Below are 25,148 nucleotides of genomic sequence, written 5' to 3'. Positions count from 1 at the left end.
CTTGACACATTCTACTTCCAGACAGTCTGGCACCCCCATCGGGCACTGCTGCCAATTAGGGTGCTTGCAAATGGAGGTGATAAAGGGCTTCCCTGGAGAGACAAGGCTTCAGTTTGTAGAGAAATGGAGTGCAGTGGGCCTGGCCCCTCAGGCAGGGTCAGCAAAATAAGTTAAAGTTTGCCATTTCAAGATGAACAGAAGAAGAAAACAGGTGCTATAAATACCATGTTGCTTTGGGCAATACGGTTAGATCACGACAAACCAAGGCCTCAGCAAGATGCATGCCAGGAGTCTGACACTCTAGGCCTGACTGACTGACAGGAAGACAAATACTTCGAAATCCAACCCCTCAGCCAGGCCCTGCCCTGCGCACGCTCTCATAAACTGCACATCAAAGACAGAGACAGCCAGCCTGGGGGTAAGAAAAGAGAGCAAAGACCTGGCAGAGGAGAGGAGGGCAGCTGCCAGGCCTTGGACAACTCGCCAGAGCTCCTTCTGAAGTAGCTCTGCTCTTGAACCGCCACAGCTGCAGAAGGGTCAAGTGAGACAGTGTCTTAGACAAGACCGACCTCACCAGCCCACCGTTTCACTCTCCCAGGAATTCACTAAGGCAGGACTGAGTATCTCTGCTTTGCAGATGCAGAACAGTGAGGTCAGAAGAGTGAGGTCACTGGCCTGAGGTCCCTGGAGTGTAATCAGGTGTAAATATGAATGTTCCCAACTCTGAAGCATATGCTTTTATTCCCTTTGCTGCTGTCAAGGTTGTGGTGATGTCACAGTGAATATCACTCAGCCTCTCCCTTCATGACAGTTTGGCAGGGAATGAGCCACACAGGCTAGTGCGCTCTGCTGGCTCATGTCTCCACCGGGCTGGAGAAGCCTCCTGAGAGCAGAGTTTGTCCACATGAGGGATGTGGTGGTTCAAGGGCAGAATGTTTGCCTGTCTTGCTGGAGGTCTCGGTTCAAGCCTCAGCCAGCTTCTTCATATGCAACCTTTACCCTGGGAAAGCCTGCATGCTGCTTTGATAGAAAATAGCTCTCATCTGATCCAAACTGTTCATAAAGTAAATCCTGAAATTTTTCAGTGTCAATCAGTTCTTTCTGGTGCAGTGATTTTTTTGTGTATTCTTTCCATCTTCTTTTGATGCTTTCTGAGTCATTCAGTATGATGCCCTTAACGTCTTTCAATATTGCCACTCAAGGTTTAAATTTGTTTTTTGTTTTTTTCAGCTAGAGAAATGCAGAGTCTTTTGAAGACGACACACCTTGCTTGCTGACAGTGAGGAGGACTTGAAGCTCTTGTATAAGATCAAGGAATGCAGCTTTTGGTATGGATTGCATCTTAATGTCATAAAACAAAGATTCTTACCACTGGACCAATAGGCAACACCATGATGGATGGAGAGGTGATTGAAACTGTAAACAGCTTCATCTTGTTTGGATCCATATTAGCATCCTTAGTACCAGCCGTCAGGAAATAAGGAGGTGCATTGCACTAGGGAAATCTACAGTTAGTGACCTCTACAATTTATTGAGGAGTAATGATGTCTGTTTGAGGACTAAGGTGCATCTGATTCAGGCCATAGTCTTTCTGATCACTTGCTATTTATCTGAGATCTGGACAATGAATAAGAATGACAGGAGAAGAATTGATGCCTTTGATCTGTGGTGTTGGAAAAGAGGACTAAACATCCCATGGACAACCAAAAGAACAAACAGATATGTCTTGGAGAATGCACAGTCGGAGTGCTCTTGGGTGGCAAGAATGATGAGGATTTGTCTCACATACTTTGAGCATGTTTCTAGGAGGGGCTATTCCTTGAAGAAGGACATAATTATATTGGGAAGGTGGGAGGGTCTGTAAAGGAAAGGAAGACTCTCAATCAGTGGATCAACTTAGTGACTGCGGCTCTGGGGGGTTTTTTGTGTCTGAAAGTGGTCCAGTATAGAACAAGGTTCAGATCTTTTGTTCATAGCATACCTATGAACTTGACTCAGTGACACCTAAAACCAACAACAACAACAACAATCCAAACTGGGAGGAACTGCAACAAAGAGCCACAAATAACTGGAACATGGAACATGTGAAGTACGAATGTAGGAACATTGAACATTGTTTTTTAAAAATGGAATGTATAGACATGCCGGCCGCCGCCCTCAACGCGGCTGGGAGTGTCCACTCTCCATCCACCAGCATGGCCATGTCCTCCCAGTACCGCCAGCTGCTGAGTGACTACGGGCCACCGTCCCTCGGGTACACCCAGGGCACTGGGAACAGCCAGGTGCCACAGAGCAAGTACGCCGAGCTACTGGCCATCATTGAGGAGCTGGGCAAGGAGGTCAGGCCCACCTACGCGGACAGCAAGAGCGCCATGGAGCGGCTGAAGCGAGGCATCATTCACGCCCGAGGTCTGGTCCGGAAGTGCTTGGCCAGGCTGAAGGCAACGCCAAATCCTAGTACCTCGCTGGCCTTCGGGATTGTCCATCTCTTCCCAAGATGAGAAGGGCCCACTCACTCAATCTCCCGTTTTCTTTCTTTTCAAAGTTCTGACTTCTGACTTTGCTGTTTCTTTTTCTTCTCTTTCCCATTTCCCTTCTCTGGTTCACAGGCCGTGAACCTCCCGTCTCTGAGGGTGGGAGGGTTTGCGTTTGGGTAGGATCTGCCTTTTCAGTAGATAGGCACTCCCCAGGTTTGGGTCTCCCTTCCCAAGTCTTGATTTACAAACAACGAGCAAAGTGACCAGTTCTGTGGCAAACTGTAGCTCCCATATGTCTCATCTCCCTCTGCTCTCCCGCTTACGTGAATGTCACCGAAATTGTCCTTGCCCCACCGCTCACCCCATAAGCTAATAGCAGCCTTCAAGATCTTGTTTGTTCCATGAATACTGACCGCGCGCTTTCTTAGTATCTGAGCCCTCCAGTGGCCATCCAGCGTAGATTCTGCTCAACAAAACTCTTGATTAAGCATTTGCATGACTTAGAGTGCTTTAAAGTCAATACACACACACACACACACACACACACACACACACGTTTTAAATACACACACACACACACGTTTTAAATACAAAGAACATCAGGCCAAATGCATCAAAGACCCCACCACCCCTTGAAAATTTTCACACAGAGATGGTCTTGGTGATTTCAGTTGTGCGTTAATGTTGATTACACGCCATAGGAGGAAGAAAAAGACTCACAGTGTTGGCATCTTTGTATGTATTTATTTCTTGAGGTAATAAAGCTTATTTTCATTAAAAAAATGGAATGTATAAATATTGACATAGTAGGCATTGGTGATCTGAGATGGATTGGCATGGGCCACATTGAATCAGACATCACATGATGTATTCTGCCTGGAATGAGAAAACGAGGGAAAATGGGATTGCATTCATAGTAAAAAAGATCATTTTTAGGTTCATCCTGAAGTAGAATGTTATGATTGACAGGATACTATCCATATACATACAAGAAAGACCTATTAATACCACTATCATTCAGATGTATGTACCAAAACTAAATACAAGATTTCTACCAACATTTATAGTCTGAGATCGATCGAACATGCAACCAAGATTCATGAATAGTAATTGGTTACTGGAATGCAAAAGTTGGAAACAGGGAAGAAAGATCTTAGAAAATAGAGACTTAGTGACAGAAGTGAGGCTGGAGAAGATAGAAGATAGAATTTTGAAAAATCAGTGATTTATCCATTGCAAACACCCTTTTTTAAACCACAAAAAGTGACTACACACATGGACCTCAGCTGATGGACTACACAGGAATCAGATTGATTACATCTGTGGAAAGAATCATTGGAAAAGCTCAATATCAGCTGTGAGAATTAGGCCAGGTGCTGACTGTGGAAAAGATTATCACCTACTTCTGTGCAAGTTCAAACAGAAGCTAAAGAACATTTTTTAAAAAAATATCCACAAAACCCAAACATAACCTTGAGTTTATCCTAAAATCACCTGAAGAACAGGTTTGGGGCCTTGAACTCTAATGAAGGAAGACCAGATGAGCTCTGAGGTAATATCAAGAATATCATCCATCAAGAATGCAGAAGGTCCTTACAGAGACAGAGAAGGAAGAAAAGACCAAGATGGATGTCAGAGGAGACTCTGAATACTGCACTAGAGTGCTGAGAAGTCAAAGCAAAGGGAAGGAATGAGGAAGGTAAAGAGTTGAGCAGATTTTAAAGGACAGCTCACAAAGACAAAGCATTCTAACAAAATGTGCAAAGAGCTGGAGTCTAAAAATGAAAAGAAAATCATCCCCATTTCTCAAGTTGAAGGAACTAAAGAACAAGTTCAATCTGTGACTTATGATACTTAAGGATGCTATGGGCAATAAATTGGATGATCTAGGAAGCATCACAAAAAGGGGAAAGAAATACACAGTCACTGTATCAAAAGAACTTTTTCAGGAAATAGCATACGATAAGGGAGCTCTGGTGGCCTAGTGGCAAGAAACTGCACTGTAATCCTGAAGGCACACAGTTCGAGGCCACCAGCTGCTCCATGGGCGAAGAATCGGAAATCTCCTCGCATACAATTAACTGCCTCTGAAAAACCTGCCAGAGGGTCAGGTGTGGGTCAATTCCAACTCTACGGTACACATCAATAACAACAGCATATAATAAAGAACGAATGATGATGAAAGAGGAAGTTCAAGATGCTCTGAAGCAATTAGCAAAAATCGAGTTGCCAGGAGTTGACAGCATACCAATTGACATATTTTAACAAACAGATGGAGCCCTGAATGTGCTCACCAGGTTGTGCCAGGAAATATGGAGGGCAGCCTCCTGGCCAACTGACTAGAATGGATCTATATTTATTCCCATTAAAAAAAAAAAAGATGATCCTACAGAATGTAGAAATTATTGGACAATATCATTACTATCATAATGAAGCCAAATCTTGCTAAAAGTTACAAAATAATGATTAGAACAGCAAATCGACAGAATATCAAAAATACAAGTTAAGTTTAGAAGAGGCCCTGACATGTGGGATACTATTGCTAATGTCAGATGGATATTGGCTGAAAGCAATGAGTACCAGAAGGATGTCTATGTGTGTTTTATCAACTATGCAAAAGCATTTGACTATATGGATCACAACAAATTGTGGTTAACATGGAGAAGAATGGGAATCCCAGAACATCTGATTGAGTTTATGTGAAACCTATACCGAGTACAAAAAGCTGTTGTCCGAACAGAGCAAGAGAACACTGTTGTTGTTAAATGCCGTCCAGTCGCAGGTGACTCATAGCGACCCTTTGAAGGAGAGTCCTCAATGCTTGGGTGGCTTTCATCCTCTCTCCAGGTTCATAGGGTTTCCAGAGGAGAGCTAATATGGAAGTAGATGCCACTCCTCCTTCCAAGCTTGTTTTAATCGGGGAGCTCCACCCCACTCTCTCTCGGCATTGGGATATGGTTCAAGATCAAGAAAGGAGTGTGCCAAGGGTCTATCTTTTCTCCATACCTTTTCAATCTACATGCTGAGCAGATCATTCTGGTCTTTATGAAAAAGAATGTGACCTAATTATGCAGATGGCACCACTTTACACATAAAAACTGGGAACTTGATGCATTTGCTGGAGAAAGTAAAAAGAAAAAAAAAATAAAGCCTTCAATACAAATTGCACCTCATCATGAAGAACACAAAGATTCCCACCACCTGGCCAATAGACAGTACCATGACAGATGGAGAAGGATTGAAGTTGTTAATTATTTCATCTTATTTGGATCTACAATCAACATTCTTGGCACCAGCAGTTAGAAAATCAAAAGATACAGTGGAATGGGAAAAATCTACTGTCAAGGACCTCTCCAGAGTGCTAAAGAGAAATAATAGAGATAGTTGTTTTTCAGTGCTGCATGGTATTCCATTGTGTGAATATACCAGAGTTTCTCTATCCATTCATTTATTGATAGCACTTGGGTTGTTTCCAGCTCTTTACTGTTGTGAACAAAGCCTCAATAAACATGGGCGTGCATATATCTACTTGAGTGGTAGTTATGGTTTCTTTAGGGTAAATTCCCAGAAGTGGAATTGCTGGGTCCAGTGGTATTTCTTTTTATTTGCAACTTTTTGAGAAAGTGTCATACAGCCTTCCATAGTGGTTGCATGATTTTACACTCCCACCAACAGTGAATAAGAGTTCCAGTTTCTCCACAACTTCGCCAATATTTGTTGTTTGCTGTTCTGTTAAATTTTGCTATTCTTACTGGAGTGAGATAATATCTCATAGTTGTTTTGATTTGCATCTCTCTTAGAGCTAGGCATTTTGAACATTTCCTCATGTGTTTGTTGGCCATCTGAATGTCTTCTTTGGTGAAGTATCTGTTCATATCCTGTGCCCATTTTTCAATTGGGTTATTTATCTTTATCTTGTTGTGGTGCTTGAGTATTTTATAAATTTTAGATATAAGTCCCTAAGTGGATGACCCTAGAGGACATTATGCTGAGTGAAATATCTCAGTCACAACAGGACAAATATTGTATAGGGCCACTATTGTAAAATAGGACTGACACTAGGGTTGAGGGAAGACAGAGAAGAAGGGGAGGAATGATGTATACTGCATTGCAACAGAAGAGGGAGAGAACTGTTTAAAAGGGATATACGATTAGGTATTATTGTCATGACAGGAGTCCAGAATGAAGGCTACAGAGTGCAGTGGGCTTGGAGGGGTGGATTGCATAGCAATGAAAGAGTTTTTTTTTCATTCATCAAGGAGAGAAGTTAATTCGGGGGGGGGAGGGGTGGGCAGGGAAAAAAGAGCAACAAGGAATGACTGGAAACCCTAAGTTTCTGTAAACTTTCATTAAAATAAAAAAACTAAAGTATCACAGATTCTTATTTTCTTACAATCATAGCGACATAATAAATTAGATATTCTAATAGGGTTTTTTTCTAGCTACTAACTTTTTCTTTGTATCATACAGTATACTTAATTGATAAAGTCTGTTCTAGTTGTAAGTTATATTTGTTCATAGTTGTGTTGTTGTTGTTGTTGTTGTTATGTGCCGTCAAGTCGCTTGCGACTCATAGCGACCCTATGTACAACAACCCTAAACCCTGCTCTATCTTGTGCCAATCGCATGGCCTCTGACACACCCATCCCGATTACCCCGGTCACTGAATCAATCCACCTCATAGAGGGCCTTCCCCTCCTGTGCTGTCCCTCCACCCTACCAAGCATGATGTCCCTCTCCAAGGACCTGTCACTCCTTACAACATGTCCAAAGTATGTCAGATGAAGCCCCAGAATCCTTGCCTCCAAGGAGTAGCCTGGTTTAACCCTCTCCAGGATGAATCTGCTTGTTTTCTATAGAGCTACCAATTTTCGCAAAATCTAAAAAAAAACAAAAACAGTGGTGTGTTCCCTTGGCAGGCCATGGAATAATCAGTACTCTTCTCCAACACCACAACTCAAAGACATTGATTCTATTTCTGTCATCCATAGACAATGTCCAACTTTTAGAGGCATATGAAGTTTTATTCAGGTGCACCTTAGTTTTTAAACTAACATTGCTCCTTAGAACTTTGGAGAGGTCCTTGACAGCAGATTTCCCCAATGAAATATATCTTCTGATCTCTTGACGGCTGTTACCAAGGGTGTTGATTGTGTATCCATGTCAGATGAAATCATTGACAACTTCAAACTTTTCTTCATCTATCATGATGTTGTCTACTGGCCCAGTGGCAAGGACTTTTATTTTCTTGATAAGGAGCTATAATTTCTACTGAAGGCTGCAATTCTTGATCTTGGCAGCAAATGTTTCAAGTCCTGTTCACTTTCAGTAAGCAAGATTATTGTCATTTGCACAAATGGTTGTTGAGGAGATTTCCTTCACATTCCTTTTCATAAAATTTAGCTTTTGAGCTTCTCAGCACATAGATTAAATAGGTGTGGAGATTGGATACAGCCCTGATGCACACCTTTTGTGATTTTAAACTATGTATACCTATACTTGGACCAAGAGGCAGTCGTCAGAACAGAGCAAGGAAACACTGCATGGTTCAAAATTGGGAAGGGCGTATGCCAGGGATTTGTCCTGTTTCCACACCTTTTCAGCCTGTATGCAGAACAGATTATCTGGGAGGCTGGGATCTATGAGGAGAAATGCGGCATCAGGATTGGTGGAAGATATATCAACAATCTGTGTTATGTAGATGACACAACCCTGCTTGCTGAAACTAAGGAGGACCTGAAGCGCTTGCTGCAGAAGGTCAAGAACTGCAGTCTCCAATATGGATTGAGGCTCAATGTCAAGAAGACAAAGATTCTCACCACTGGGCCAATTGGCAGTGTCAGGATGGATGGTGAAGAGATTGAGATTGTTCACAGCTTTAGTTTGCTTGGCTCCACAGTCAACACTCTTGGCACCAGTAGCCAGGAAATTAAAAGGTGTATTGCCATGGGAAAGTCTGCTGTTAGGGACCTCTCCAAAGTACTGAAGAGCAATGGTGTCTCTCTAGAGACTAAAGTGCGTCTGATACAGGCCATGGTCTTTGAGATCACTTGTTATCAGAGTTGGACAATGACTAGGGAGAATAGAAGGAGAATTGATGCCTTTGAGCTTTGGTGTTGGAGAAGCGTATTGAGGGTACCATGGACTGCTAAGAAAACAAACAGGTTCATCCTACAGAGGGTTAAACCAGGCTGCTCCTTGGAGGCAAGCATTCTGAGGCTTCGTCTGACATACTTTGGTCATGTTGTAAGGAGGGACAGGTTCTTGGAGAACATAATGCTTGGGAGGGTGAAGGGCAGGCACAGGAGGGGAAGGCCCTCTAGGAGGTGGATTGATTTGGTGACTGGGGTAATTGGGATGGGTGTGTCAGAGACAGTGAGATTGGCACAGGACCGAGCAGAGTTTAGGGCTGTTGTACATAGGGTCGCCATAAGTTGCAAACGACTCAATGGCACATAACAACAACAACAACAGTGTTCCCTTGCTCCATTCTCACAACAGTCTCTCAGTCAACGTGTAGGTTTCACATGAGCACAAGTAAGTATTCCAGAATTTTCATTCTTCTCAAGGTTAGCCATAGTTTGTTATGATCCACACAGGAAAAGGCTTAGCAGCATTAATTCTGTTTTTCAACGTTTATTAAACAAAGGGGTGATTACAGAGCTTCTAGGGTTGTGTGTGTGTGTGTGTGTGTGTGTGTGTGTGTGTGTGTGTGTTTTGCTCTGGAGGTACCCTGCGTAACACTAATTCCAGCACCACAGGGAATTCAGGCCCTATCAACTTCACCAGAGAAAAATCACCCATTGGCTGCCCATCTCGTGAAGCAGGCGGAGACAGAGAGAAATCATTTTACACCAAACCCACAGGGTTCCCCCAACTCCACCAAGTCTAGTAAGACCTCCAACCCTGAAGACATGAAGGGCTTAATAAACTTCCATGTTCCACTTTCCCTACACAAGCCTGTATGTACAGAAGCATTTATAAGAACAAAGAGCTTAAACAGTCACTTGGCTTCTCTGTGCTGCAAGCAGCATGGGCCTTCCATTCATCCTGCAAGGAGCCTGCTGCCCGTTAACAGATATCAATCTCATACGCTGTGCAGCCAGCACCACTATTTTCTTCTCAATCTATTTTGCCTGTCACATCTCCCATGGGCAGATTGGAAAATATGTGGTAATTATATATTGATATAATGTGAGGACAGCTTATGTATGAACCTGCTGCACTTGGCTTCCTTATTAACCAGCTACAATGTGCTCGGTGGGATTCCCCATTGCTTTTTAAGAAATCTCAAGAGCTGAGAACTGATTTTTGTGTTTATCATTTTCTCCTTGCTTACCAAATTTTTCTAGCTATACCAGAACTTCGAGTTTTCAGTGCCAGAGTGGGGCTTGGAGGCACAGCACAGGGGTCTTCCTCGCTCAGCAGGGTCTTTAAAATCAGCCGCCAGCCACAGTAAGCAAGCAGCTTCTGGACAAACACAACCGCATCAGGCGCCTGGTCCCCTGCTCGTCTAGGTAAGAAAGTGTTAGTAAGAAAAGTATTTATTAAGCCAGAGTCATTCATTAGATCTTATTTGTGAACCACCAGTAAAAAATAAAATGTAAAACCAAACTCATTTCAATCAATTGCAACTAAATCATGACAGGGAACTTCCAGAAGTCCAAGCTGGTTTAGAAGAGGCTGTGGCACCAGGGCTATCATTGCTTATGTCAGACGAACCCTGGGTGACAGCAGAAAATAGCAAAAGAATGTCTGTTCATGTTTTATTGACTGTGTAACTGACAGTGTGGATCATAGCAAGTTATAGCTAACATTGAGAAGAATGAGAATCTCAGAACACTTAATTGTGTTCTTACACAATCTATAACTAGGCCAAGAAGTTGTCATCCAAGTGGGGCAAGGGAACACTGCATGATTTAAATCAGAGTTGTATCCATTCCCCATGCCTATTCAATTTGTACACTGAGCAAATAATTCACGAAACTTGAGTCTGTGAAGAAGAATGTGTCATTAAGACTGGAGGAAGACTCATCAACAACCTACCTTATACAGATGAAACAACTTTGCTTGCTGAAAGTGAGGAGGAAATGAAGCACTTGCTGCAGAAGGTCAAAGACTGCCTTCAGTATGGATTATATCTCAAAAACAAGAAAGCAAAGGTCCTCATCATGGGGCTAACAGTTAAGATCATGATAAATGGGAAAACTGTTGATGCTGTCAATGATTTTCATCTTGCTTGGATCAACAATCAGCACCCTTGGTACCAGCAGCCAAGAAATCAAGAGACGTATTGCATCAGGCAAGTCCATTTTCAGGGACCTTTCCAAAATACTGAAGAGCAATGATGTCAGTTAAAGACTAAGGTGTGCCTGATTCAGGTCACAATCTTCTCAATCACCCACTACGCATCAGAGAGGTGGACAATAAATAAGGATGGCAGAAGAATTGATGCCTTTGAATTGTGATGTTGGAGAAGATCACTGAATATCCCATGGACAATCAAAAGAATAAACAGATATTTCTTGGAAGAGGTGCAGCGAGTGTGGTCCTTGGAAGCAATAATAGTGAAGATAGATCTTTCATACTTTGGACACGTAGTGAGGAAAGGCTATTCCTTGGAAAGATGGAGGTTTGGTGAAGGAGAGGAAAACCCCCAACAAGAAGGATTGACACGTTGATTTCATTAATGAGTTGTAGTGTGTCAGAGGTGATGAGGACGGCACAGGATAGAGAAGGTTACAGGTTGGCTGTTCATAGGGTTGCTGTGAGTCATAATTGACCCAATGGTGCAACAACAACAACATGGTAACCTCGTGTAGGATTTCCAGTAGCTGAGTTAATGGATTTAGATCACCAGACCTTTCTTCTGAGCTACCACTGGACATACTCAAGTCCTTGACATTTGAATTTGTGACAAACACATTAACTATTCGGACCATCTAGGGACTCACAAATACAAATCTCTTTTTTTCAAGTAACTTAGAACACTATTTCAGGAAGAAGAAGGGCAATCTCTGCCAGTGCAAATTATTGTTGTTAGCCTCTCCTCGCAATCTTCTATAGCAATCTCCATGCTTACAGCCTCTGAAAATCCACTGTTATATAACTGTCAGCTATGACTTGATGAAACAAAACAATGACAACAGAACACTGTGCATTTAATGATAGGTTTTCATAACAAACTCCAGTGACACTCAAATGTGAGGGAGCACTTTTGAAAGTGTTATAGCTTCTGATTGCCTAGGCAGAGAGAGATGGGAAGCAGCTAGTGACAAAAACATTTGCGGGTGGAGGTGCAAAATAAGAGGTCAGTTCTGTCCAGTCAATTTCAACCCATGGTGATCCTGTCTGTCAGAGGAGAACTGCGCTCCAGACTGTTTTCTGTTCCAGTGACTCAATAGGATTGCTTCCTATCTGCATCTGGATGGACTTGAACTTTCAATCATTTAGCAATAGAGCACAGGGACTGACCCAACCACCCAGAGATGCCACTCCCAGTATTAAATGATCTCAATGGATTTTGATGGAACACCGGTTGATATATTTCAACAAACAGATACCACCCTGGATGTGCTCACCAGGTTGTGTCAAGAAATCTGGAGGACAACTACCTAGCCAACTGACTAGAAGTGATCCATATCTATACTCTTCCAAAAAAAACAGGTAGCCCAATAGAATGTGGAAATTATTGAACAACATCACATGCAAGCAAAACCCTGCTGAAGATTATCCAAAAATGACAGGAACAGTACATTGACAGAAAATTACCAAGAATACAAGCTGAGTTTAGAAGAGGTCGTGACACTAGAGACATTATCACCAATGTCAGATGGATAGTGGCCAAAAGCAGAGTTCCAGAGGAATGTCTATCTGTGTTTCATTGACAATACAAAGGCATTTGACTGGGTGGATCACAGCAAATTGTGGTTAACTTTGAGGAGAATAGGAATCCTGAACACTTGATTGTGCTCATGTGAAACCCAACTTGAACCACAAAACAGTGATCAGAACAGAACAAGGAAACACAGCATGATTCAAAATCAGGGGGGGAAAACATGCGAGGGATGCATCTTGTCTCTATATCTTTTCAATCTATATTTGGAACAGATCATTAAGGAAGCTGGACTTGATGAGGAGGAATATGGTATTAGGATTGGAGGAAGACTCATCAACAACTCGTGTTATGCAGATGACACAATCTTGCTTACTGAAACTGAGGAGGACCTGAAGTATTTGCTGCAGAATGTCAAGGATTGTAGTCTTGAATATGGATTCAATATGAAGCTCAACATCAAGATTTGCCCCATTGGGCCAACTGACAGGACCATGGTAGATGGAGAAAACATTGAAGTTGTTAACAATTACAGTTTGCTCGGCTCCACAATCAACAATCTTGGCTCTAGCAGTCAAGAAATCAAAACATGAATCGCATTGGGGAAGTCTGCTGTCAGAGACCTCTCCAAAGTGCTGAATTTGCAATTACTTATGATGTATCAGAGAGCTGGACAGTGACTAAGGATGATAGAAGAATTGATGCCTTTGATTTGTGGTGCTGGAGAAGAGTATTGAACATACCATGAACCCCCCAAGTGAGGAGATAGGTCTGTCTTGGAGATGGTGGAGGGATAGTGCAGGAGAGCAAGACCCCGATCGGACGGATCAACATGGTAAACGGGGCAATGGGATTGGATGTGTCAGAGTCAGTGGCTCAGGATAAAGCAGAGTTCAGAGCTGTTGTACCTAAGATCACCATGAGTCACAGGCAACGTAATGGCACATAACCACAACAAATGGATTTTAGGTCTCAAGAGGCATGAAAAATACTAGAACAATTTAGACCATCTACTGAAGGAACTCTGGTGGCCTAGTGGCAAGAAGCTATGCTGCAATCCTGAAGGCACATAGTTCGAGGCCACCAGCTGCTCCATGGGAGAAGGATGGGCAATGTCTTCATGTGTGATTAACTGGCTCTTGAAAACCTGCTGGACGACCAGCTATAGGTCAGTTCTGACTCCATGGTACACAACAACAACAACAACAACTGAGGGTAAATATCTGGCTGGCCATCCAAAGACTGTTATTTCACTCAACAAACATGATTCAGCATTTCCTGGGGGCTCAATGACACCGATTTCCACTTGGATCTCAATCTTCCCTTCTCTCCTGACACTCCATCCCTCCATCACATGATGGCAAGCAGCAGGTTGCTGGGCAGTGTCCTTTCATCAACATTTTCCTACCAGCTTGGCCGCCCAATAGGCTGGCTAACCTTTGACAGGGCTTGTCCTCATGGTCCCCATCTTACCTGGAAAAATAGGAGGATGTAGTAGGAGACTTTTTAAATCTTATCTTACTATGACACATGGCTGAGTGCATAGGAAGAACCCACCAACATCAGTAGCTGTTCCCAGCATGATCCATTCTGTGTGTAACCCAAGGTAACTGAGCCAGTTCCTGCCAAAAAGCCCTGCAAAGGGATCTGGAATCAAGGACTTGCCCTTGAGAGTGGACTTGCATGATTAAAAATTCAAGTCCAGAAGTCACAGTCTAATTTATCAAATACAACCTTTTCCACCACCACGCCTTAAAAAAAACAAAACAACAACAACAACAGAAAACCCCTCGCTAGTGTAACTGTAGTAATAAAGTAATTAGGGAAGCATATTCCCTCTAAAATGAAACCACCAATACTGTAACTTCCAGTTAAATTTAATTACTGCCTAATTTCCTTTACAATAGATGACCTAGTTTTGGACGATATCCTCAGAAAAGAGATTATGTGCAGGTATAAAAATTGGCCGTATCTTAGGGAAGCAGAGAGATAATTTTTCCCGGCTCAGCTAATCCATCCAGATATAAATGTGTGTGAGGTGGGTGGAGAAGATACAGCCCTTCGGAGGACAAATGATAGTTTCTCACACAAAGGCCAAAGCAGCGAGTGACCTACCATACGTGCCTCTAACCCAAAATAATCCCAAAGAGACCAGATCTACATGTCTGACACTTGCTGACCCACTGGTGGAGGGCAGCCTCGGGCATCCTGTTGGTACAGCCAGGACTCTCTGCTGTCACCTCACTCCAGACAAGGGAGGGGCCTGGCACAGAGCAGCCCATCAGGGCCCCAGGAGAACAGGAAGGATCTGGACTTGGCTTCACTGCCAACCAAAGTCATCCCAGACTGAGAGATGGCGATAAGAATGAATGGGCAGCAGTAACCAGGAGATCCTCATTTCTACATGATTTCCTATAATTAATTAAAGAGAGGTAGGGGAAAGCCCATCGACTCTAAGAGCTCAGAGGCTGGTAAGAGAATAAATACTTAAAAAGCAATGGCAATGTTGGTGGTGTTGTTAGATCCCATCCAGTCAAGCACAACTCATAGTGACCCTATAAACAACAGACCTGAACTCTGTCCTAGTCCTCATCATCTTTGATGTACCTGAGCCTATTGCTGCAGTCACTGTGTCAGCCCACCATATTGGACTTTTGCTGATCCTCTGTCTTTTCAAGCATCATGTCCCTTTCCAAGGAATAACCTTTCATATCAATATGTCCAATGTATGAGAAACAAAGCCTCATCATATTTGCCCCCAAGGAACACTCTAGCTGAACTTTTTCCAAGATGTATCTGATCATGGGCTATTCAGTATTTTTCTCCAACACAACTCAAAGGCATCAATTCTTTTCGTCATCCTTACTCACTGTCCAGCTCTCAGATGCATAGCAGGTGATTAAAAAGACCATGGCCTGAATCAGGTACACGTTTGTCTTCAAGCTGACTTCATGGCTCTTAAGTTTTTCGGAGAGGTCCCTGACAGCAGACTTGTCCAAAGCAATACATCTCCTGATTTCCTGACTGCTGGTGCCAAGAGTGTTGATTGTTGATCCAAATCATTGACAGTTTCAATCTTTTCTCCATCAATTAAAAATCTTTACAACAGTGTGTCAGGGATACATCCTTTCTCTATATCTTTTCAATATATATGTGGAACAGATCATTCAAGAGGTTGGAGTTTATGAGGAAGAAGGCGGCATCAGGATTGGGTGAAGACTCGTTAACAACCTGCATTATGCAGATGGCACAACCTTGCTTGCTGAAACAAAGAAGTGCCATTTATTGCAGAAGGTCAAGGGCTGTAATTTTCAATATGTATTGAAGTCCAACATCCTGAAAACAAACATTCTCACCTCTGAGCCAATTGACAGCACCATGGTAGATGGAGAAGAGATTGAGATTGTCAAGAGTTTCAGCTTACTCAGTTCCACAATCAACACTCTTGACGCCAACCAGGAAATCAAAAGATGAATTGCATTTGGAAAATCTACTGTCAAGGACCACTCCAGAGTACTAAAGAGCAGGTTAGACCCTACAGCATGCCTGGTCCAGGCCATGGCTGTCTAAATTGCTTGCTGTGCATTAGAGAGCTTGACAATGATGAAAGATGATAGAAGAATCAATGTCTTTGTGTTGTGCTGGAGAAGAACTTCCAAGAGAATAAACTGATCTGTCCTGGAGAGGGTGAAAACAAGTTGATCCTTGGAGACAAGGATTTTAAGTATCTATCTCATATACTTTGGGTATGTGGCCAGGAGGGACCAACCTTTGGAGAAAGACACCATACTTGGAAGAGTGGAGGGTCAGCCAAAGAGGGGAAGATCCTGGAAGAGATAACTTTACACAGTAACTGGGGTAATGGAGTAGGTGTGTCAGAGACAGACTGGCTGAGGCTAGGGCAAGGTTCAAAGCTATTGTGCATAGGATCACTCAGTTGTAGTTAACTTGATGACATGTAATAGCAACAACAACAACAAAAAAAACAACAGTCAACAGTCATAATGTTATCTATACATCCAGAGGTGAGAATATTGGTTTTCTTGAGGTGCAATCCATATTGAAGGCAGCAGTCTTTCATCTTCTGCAGCAAGTGCTTCAAGTCTTCCTCATTTTTCAGCAAGCAAGGTTGTGTCATCCATATAATGCAGTTTATTAGAGAGTCTACCTCCAATCCTGATGCCACATTCCTCTTCATAGAGTTAAGCTTCATGAATTATTCACTCAGAACACAAATTGAATAAGTATGGAGAAAAGACAACCCTGACTCACACTCTTCCTGATTTTAAACCACACAGTGTTTCCTTGCTACATTCAAAACTGTCATGTTTTGATGATCTAGGTATAGACTTCACATGAACACATTAGTGTTCTGAGATTCCCATTCTTCTCAATGTTAGCCATAGTTTGATTGATTCATAAAGTCAAATAAATGTCTTTGCATAGTCAATAAAACTCAAATAGACATTCTTCTGGTATTCTCTGCTTTCAGCCAGGATCCATCTGACATCTGCAGTGAAATCCTTCGTGCCATGGTCTCTTCAAAACCCAGCTTGAACTTCTGGCAGCTCTCCATCAGTGTACTGTTCTAGTTTTTTTTATGATCTTCAGTAATATTTTGCTTGCATGTAATATTAATGATATTGTTTGATAATTTTCACATTCTGTTGGATCACCTGTGAATGAGGATGTATATGGATCTCTTCCAGTCAGTCAGCTAGATAGCTGTCCTCCAAATCCTGACATAAACTGGGGAGCACATCCAGGGCTGCATCTGTTAGCTGGACATGTCAGTTGATATTCCATCAACTTCTGGGGCCTAATTTCTTTTTTCTTTTTATTTTTTTTTGTCAGTTCCTTCAGTGTCGTGTATACATCATCCTTCATTACCACTGGCTCTTGATCATATGGTCATAGTGGATTTTCCAATGCTGTAAATGACAAAGGTGGAGATTTTTCAACTTTCTCCCCAAAGCCCCAGCAGGTGTGGACCATCAGACAGGCACCTCTGAGTCAGCAGCATAACTCTCTATGGACTGTATCACCAGAGCTCCTTACTTAGAACGCAGTTCAGTTAATTCTTTGAGAAATCCAAAATACTAGAGAGAGAAACTGGAAGATAATGCCAATATGGCCTCCTAGCATTCAGAGCCTTGAAGACCAAAGTGTATGTGTATATGTCACTTGTGGCTAATCTACAGGACAGAGTACAAGTGTTTGATAGTATTTCCAAGGCTGGAAATCCTTATGGAATCAGACTGCCACATCATTCTCTCACCGAACTGATGGTGGGTTCAAATGGATGACCTTTCTGTTAGCAGTGCAATGTTTAATCTGTTGTTGGTAGGTGCTATCAAGCTGAGTATGACTCATTGTTGTTGTTGTTATGTGCCATCAAGTTGCTTGTGACTCATAGCAACCCTAAGTACAACAGCTCCGAACTCTGCTCTATCCTGAGCCAACCTTATTGTCTCTGACACATCTACCTCCATTACCCTAGTCAGAGTCAATCCATCTCATTGAGGGTCTTCCTCTTTTGCACTGTCCCTCCAGCCTCCCAAGCATGAAGTCCCTCTCCAAGGACTGGCTTCTCTTTGCAAAATACCCAAGGTATGTCAGAATCCTTGACTCTAAGGAGCAGCCTGGTTTCATTCTTTCCAGGACGAACCTGTTTGTTCCCCTAGCAGTCCATGGTATATTCAATACTCGTCTCCAGAATCACAGCTCAAAGGCATCAATTCTCCTTCTATCATCCTTAGTCATTTTCTAGCTTTCTGATGTATAGCACATAATTGCAAAGACTGTGGCTTGGATCAGATGCACCTTAGTCTCCAGACTGACATCATTGCTCTTTAGTACTCTGTAGTGGTCGCTGACAGCAGACTTTCCTATGCAATTCATCTTTTAATTTTCTGGCTGCTAATAGAAAGAATGTTGACAGTGGATCCAAGCAAACTAAAGCTGTTAACAATCTCAGTCTCTTCACTGTCTATCATGATGCTGCCAATCAGACCAGTAGTGAAAAATCTTTGTTTTCTTGATTTTGAGCTTCACTAGTGACCCTATTAACAACAGATCTGAACTCTGTTTTGCCCTTTATCATTCTCACAATCTCTGAGACACTTAAGCCCATTGCTTCAGTGATTGTGTCAACCCATCTGGCTGAAGCTCTTCTCCTTCTACTTTCAGACCGATCTTCTACTTTCCCAAGCATGATGTCCCTCTCTGAGGAATAACCTCTCTGAGCAACATGCCCAAAATATGTGAGATGAAGCTTCATCATCTTTGTCTCCAAAAAGCACTCTGACTGCATCTTCTCCAAGGCCTATCTGTCTTTTAACAGTCTATAGAATCTTCAGCACTCTCCTCCAACAGCACAATTCAAGAGCATCAGTTCTTCTTCTGTCCTCCTTAGTGATTGTCCAGCTCTCAGATGCATAGCAAATGACTGAAAAGATCAAGGCCTGAAGTGAAAAGATCAAGGACACCTTAGTCCTCAAACTGGCATGATTGCTCTGCAATAATTTGGACAGGTCCTGGACATGGAGCTTCCTAAACTGTAAGTCTGACTGGCAGCAGTCTGTTGTATGGAAGAACTGATCTATGTATTGCTACGCAATTTGTAACTTGTACACTTAACCCAAAACCAACTAAATGGTAACATGCATGAGTGTATTTGGGAGAGTGCGTGCGTGTGTGTGTGTGTGTGTGTGTGTGTGTGTGTGTGTGTACGTGTGTGTGGTTGGTGGTGGTGGTGTTGCTGTTAAGTGCTCTCCAGTTGACTCTGGCTTACAGATCAAAACCTTGCCTGCCATCCTTACAATAGCCACATTGTTTCAGACGCTGAGTTAAACTCTCTTGTTGAGAGTCTGTCTCTCCTTTGCTGACGCTCTCATCCCAGCAGGATGTCCTTTTCTAAGGAACAGGTCCTACGGATAACAGCCCCAAAGTATGAGAGACAAAATTTCACCATCCCTCCCTCTAAAGAGCAATTCTTCCAACACAGATTTGTTCATTCTTTTGGCAATACATGATATTCAATGTTTTCCACTAAGACCGCAATTCCAAGGTCCCAATTCTCCTTCAATCTTTTAATTCATCTTCCAACCTCCACATGCATACAAAGCAGTTAAAATACTATGACTTGAGTCTGATACAACTTAGTCTTTAAAGTCAACCTTTGCCCTTGATCACATTAAAGTGGTCCTTTACAGATTTGGCTGATGTAGAATGTCTTTCAATCTCTTGATTACTGCTTCCATATCCTACTTTGTTAGTCAAAAGTATTGTGATTTCCCTCCCCTATATTTTATAAAAGTGTGTTCTGCAGGTGGAGAGGATAGTAAGTTAGAAAGGAGAGAGGGCATAAGCAGGTCATTAAAAGGCCGTGGCGAGAATCCAGGTGAGGATTGCAGTGGCCTTTGGTGACAAAGGACCAAAGGGATGGACAGCTGTGTGTAAAATGTTCTGGAGATAAAATAGCCGGGAGCTGGTGATTGAGTTGTCGTGCTATTCTTATGGATGAGTCAGGCACTCAATCATCCTCTCAGAAAAGACTGCAGGCCGCTCGTTCTGCCCACAGCCCTGCCATCAAGTGTGGCTGGAGGAGCCACAGGCACCACCCGGGCAGCCAGCACAGGGTGATTCCCACGGCACCAAGATGGAATCAACTAAGGGATGCAGGTAGTTGTCAAAGAGAATAAAAAGCAAAAGTTGTAAGAAAATGTTACCTTAAAACAAGCTGAAAGGAAAACCAGTAAAATCCAGAATTGCTGGGAAACAAGTCCAATGAGTTTCACAGACACAGAACATGTTGACAATATAAAAGATCAATCAGATAAAAATAAACAAATGACATGATAAAAGGAAGATAATACAATGAAAGCTACAGATAAAAAGGCAAAAGTAAATAATATTAGCTAATGGAGCATATTAAGAAGATTAAGTAGGGACATAAAGTCATTTAGAATGCATGTATTTGACTAAGAGCATATTCTAATTGAAAAGTCATGTGAAAATACAGGCTGTAATACAGAAGCCAGGCCAGAGGTCAGTCACACAGCCTCATGGTCAACTTCTCTTCCTGATAGAGCTCATAGCCCAGCTTTCCAGTACATGGAGTCTCGAAAGAAGGCCATTATTGTAAAAATAGAAGGAGAACTAGTAAAGAGTCAGCCACAGTGTGTTGTGATCCACAGAGCCAAATGCCTTTGCACATTCAATGAAACACAGATAGACATTCCTCTGGTGCTCTCTGCTTTCGGCCAAGATCGATCTAACATCACCTATATCCTGAGTACCATGGTCTCTTCTAAACCCAGCCTACATATCTGGTAGTTCTCTGTTAATGTACTGTTTCAGTTGTTTTTTGATAATTTTCAGCAAAATCTTGCTTGCATGTGATATTAACGATATTCTTTGATAATTTCCACACTCTGTCAAGTCCCATTTCTTTGGAATGGTAACAAATACAGTCAGTTGGCCAGGTGGTTGTCCTCCAGATTTCTTGGCACAGCTTTGTGAGTGCATCCATGGCAACACCTTTTTGTTGAAATATGCCAATTGGAATGCTACCTGACATATTCCTGGGGCCTTGTTTTTTGCCAATTCCTTCAGAGCAGTTTGAACTTCTTCCTTCACCACCATAGGCTTTTGATCATACGTTGTTTCATGAAATTCTTCTGTGTCAGTCAATTCCTTTTTGTACAATGACTCTGTATTCTCCTTCCATCTTCTTTTAATTCTTCCTGGATCATTTCATATTCTAGCCAAAGCATCCTTCAGTATTACAACTTGAGGCTTGAATTTGTTCTTCAATTCCTTCAGCAAGTTTGGCCCTTTTGATTTTCTGACTCCAGCTCTTTACACATTCCATTAATAATACTTTGCTTTGTCTTCCTGCGCTGCCCTTTGAAATCTCCCATTCAGCCCCTTAATTTCTTGATTTCTTCCCTTTGCTTTGGCTTCTTGGTGCCCTACTGCAATATTCAGAGTCTTGTCTGACATCCATCTTGGTCTTTTCTTCCTCCCTTGCCTTTGTAATGACCTTTTGCATTCTTCATGGATGATATTCCTTATATTCTCCCACAGCTCATTTGGTCTTCACTCATTGACTGTGTGGATCACAACAAACTGTGGCTGACCCTAAGAAGAATGTGAATCCAAGAGCATTTGATTGTGCTTATGCAAAACCTATACTTGGACCAGGAGGCCAATGTCAGAACAGAGCAAGGAAACACTTCATGTTTCAAAATTGGGAAGTGTGTATGCCAGGGATGTGTTCTATCTCCATACTTTTCCAATCTATATGCAGAACAGATCATCAAGGAGACTGGACGGTATGAGGAATGTGGCATTAGGATTGGAGGAAGATTCATTAGCAACCTGTGTTATGCAGATGACAAAACCCTGTTTGCTGAAATGAGGAGGACCTGAAGCACTTGCTGCAGAAGGTCAAGGACTGCAGCCTTCAAATATGGTTTGAAGCTCAACATTAAGAAAACAAAGATTGTCACCACTGGGTCAATTGGCAGCATTACGATAGACAGTGAAGAGATTGAGATTGTTAACAGCTTTAGTTTGCTTGGTTCCACTATCAACACTCTTGGTACCAGCATTCAAAAAAATCAAAAGATGAATTGTATTGGGAAAATCTGCTGTCAGGAACCTCTCCAGAGGACTGAAGAGCAATGATGTCAGTTTGTAGACGAAGGTGCATCTGATCCAGACCATAGTCTTGGCAATTGCATGCTATGCATCAAAAAGCTGGAAGACTAGGCATGATAGAAAGAGAATTGATGCCTTTGAGCTGTGATGCTGGAGAAGAGTATTGAATATACCATGAACAAAAAGGTTCATCCTGGAGAGGGTGAAACCAGGCTGCTCCTTGGAGGCTTTGTCTGACATAGTTTGAACATGTTGTAAGGAGGGATCCGTCCTTGGAGAAGGACATCATGCTTGGGAGGGAGAATGGACAGCTAAAGAGAGGAAAACCCTCAATGAGATGGACTAACTCAGTGACCAGGGTAATGAAGGAAGGTGTTTCAGAGACAGTAAGGTTGGCACAGGATAGAGCACGTTTCAGGGCTATTGTACGTAGGATTGCTATGAGTCACAAGTGACTCTTTAGCACTTAACAACAACTAATAAAACCTGTATGAGGGTTCAAGGAGGGAAGGAGTGGCTACAGAGGGTTGAGGGTGGGCAGGGGGGAAATCACAGTGATCACACAATTTGGTGGGTGGGGGAGGGGATAAAGGAAATGAATGGGAAAGATCAGGCAGGGACCTGAAGAGGTGGGATAATTGGGGGCAAAGTTGAATAGTGATGAATTGTATTAAACACAATGCATGGGAATGATTATGTGAAATAAAATGTGAATAAAAAAATGTATGAAACACAATGTATACAAAATGGTGGTTGTTTTTGTTGTTGTTGATTGCTGTCAAGTCGAGTACAACTCATAGCGACCCTATGAACAAAAGGCCTGAAACCTTTCTATAACTATCGTCCTTTCTCCAAGTTCTTAGAGTTTCCAGAGGCATGTGGTTTAGGAAGTGGATTCCACTCCTGCTTCCAAATCTGAATCAATCTGTGAGCTCCACCAAGCACGGCCCACAAGGGGTAGCCACTGTGGAATCTGGTACACCTATGGTACAGTTGTCCCATTATGGCATTTGAGACCCCAATGTCACCAGGTTCAGTGTCACAGCAAACCCAGATTACCTTAGCACAGCAAATTGACCAGAGAGCTGTATGACTTAGAAGAATGTTCCTCCAAAACATAGTAACAAGGGATTAAAGTATAATCCCTCAGGCCCAACTTTTAAATAGAAGGACCCTCCAAGAGGTAGTGTTGACTCTAGATATGAGGCTTAAATAAAAACAACTAGACAATCCACACAGATCCTCCACCAAAATAAAAGCACTATCTTACAGAGTCCAGCTGCTTCATCCAAATCCAAAATGGAGACAAGGGCTTGGTGTTACGTGTTGTTGTTAAGTGTCATCTAGTACTAACCCTATAAACAAAAGACCTTAAACTTGTTCTATAACTATTGTCCATTCTCTAAGTTCATAGAGTTTGCATAGCCATATATAGGAAGTGGATGTCACTCCTGCTTCCAAACCTGTCTTAATCTGTGAGCTCTACCAAATACTGTTAACCACATATAATCATTATGGCATAAGACAGATCAAGGGCACAACACTGAATATCACATCAATCCAAAGTTACCTCAATACAGAGAAATGACAGAACAGTGTTATGCAATTGAAACCAGGATGGAAGACCTGTGGCCTGAGGGTCCAAATGAGTTTTAAAAGAACACAGGCCCACACTCAGGCTCTCATTGGCGGCAACAAGAGGCTTCTGGCCAACAAAACAATCCAGAGCCTGCTGCCTTTCAACACAGAGAAGGACTCACCCCTCCAAAGCCACATGAGTTTTAAAAGACTCTAAGCCCACACCCCAAGCTCTCATTAGCTCCAACAAGAAGCTTCCTGCCAACCAAACAATCCAGACCCTGCCATCATCCAACACAGAGAAGGACTCATATACAAAATACACATATATAATTAAATAGTGTATATAATGTTATACTGTGAAAGTAGGTATCCCCCAGATCTCAGTAAACCAAACAACTGTTCAAAATGGAAAAAAAAAAAAAAGACACAGCTAGGAGTTGCTGAGGATTGCACAACACAATGCACATAAGAGTCATCTTTAGTTATTTGTCTTGTTCCCCAAAGAATCCCACTCACAATAGCTGCTAAAAATTCCTTTCCATCCATTTTCTGTAAGACCCTCCTCCCCAAGGACCTGTGGAAGAACAGCTCACTGAGAACTCCCGAATGCTTATGTTGTTGGTGTTAGGTGCCATTGACTCGCTCAAAGGGACCCTATGTATATTAGTTCTGAACCCTGACCTATCCTGAGCCCATCTTAGCATTTCCAACAGACCTAATCCCATTTCTTTAGTCACTGAATTAATCCATCTCCTCCTGGTCTCCCTCTCCTGTGCTGTCCCTCCACCCCTCCAAGCATGATGTCCTTCTCCAAGGATGGTACCTGCTGGCCATGTGCCCAAAGTATGTGAGACAGAGCCTCAAAATCCTTGCCTTCAGAGAGCAGCTTGTTCTCACCCTGCCCAGGACAGACCTGTTTGTTCTCCCTGTAGTCCATAGTATGTTTAAAACTCTTCTCTAGCACCACAACTTATACAGCAACCATTCATTCATTCTGGTCCACTTTAGGGCAAAGATGATCAGAAAGCATCCCTAGAGTCAAACGAATGCAGTATTCCACTTGAAGAGACTTCCCACAAGGCAGTTTGCTTCTCACAAGCCCCTGACAGAGGTTTTCCTGGCCCAGCTTCTAACAAGGCAGCTCTTGAGGGAACAGGCACCTTAGCCCTTCCCTGTGTCCCATTCAGGACCTCAGCCAGAGCCCAGAACACAAGGCCCAGCACATAGTAGGTGCTGCTAATAAAAATGGGAAAAGATGGTCAGTCTACTTCCAGCTGAGATCTCGCTGTTAGTTCCATCCAGTTGATTCTGACTCGTGATGAAGCTGAAAGAGGTGAGATTCCATTATTTACTGAGTCTAAATATCAAAGAAAAGGGCCTCCAGGGGAGGAAGGGGCTATGATGTCTCATAGTGTGTCTCTAATGCAAGACAGACCGACAGCCACGCTGTATGACTTCAAGGAGCAATGGCTCCCAGGAGGGACCACAGAGAGTGTAATGAGGAAGGGATTTGAGTTGACACTAGGCTGTGTGGATGGTGGGACAGCGGTGAAGGATTCCTGGTAAGACAACAAAATATGAACCTACTA

General features: G+C 42.6%; 1 protein-coding gene across 1 annotated transcript in view; it reads left to right on the top strand.

Annotated features, from left to right (window-relative positions):
• Nucleotides 1-2,141: 2,141 nt before the first annotated feature.
• Nucleotides 2,142-25,148, top strand: part of LOC102850351 (cyclin-dependent kinase 2-associated protein 1-like) — a 45,245-nt gene continuing 22,238 nt past the window's right edge. Inside the window, exons 1-3 of the mRNA XM_006894458.1 lie at nucleotides 2,142-2,429; nucleotides 9,305-9,439; nucleotides 9,921-9,994. Coding sequence (XP_006894520.1) covers nucleotides 2,142-2,429; nucleotides 9,305-9,439; nucleotides 9,921-9,994 — 497 coding nt within the window. The remainder of the gene's footprint in view (nucleotides 2,430-9,304; nucleotides 9,440-9,920; nucleotides 9,995-25,148) is intronic.

This window comes from Elephantulus edwardii, unplaced genomic scaffold, assembly GCF_000299155.1.
Source record: "Elephantulus edwardii isolate Elephantulus edwardi_28Jun2011 unplaced genomic scaffold, EleEdw1.0 scaffold00143, whole genome shotgun sequence".
Taxonomy (NCBI): Eukaryota; Metazoa; Chordata; class Mammalia; order Macroscelidea; family Macroscelididae; genus Elephantulus; species Elephantulus edwardii.
The sequence above is the reverse complement of the archived record's forward strand: the minus strand, read 5'-3'. Positions and strand labels throughout refer to the sequence as shown.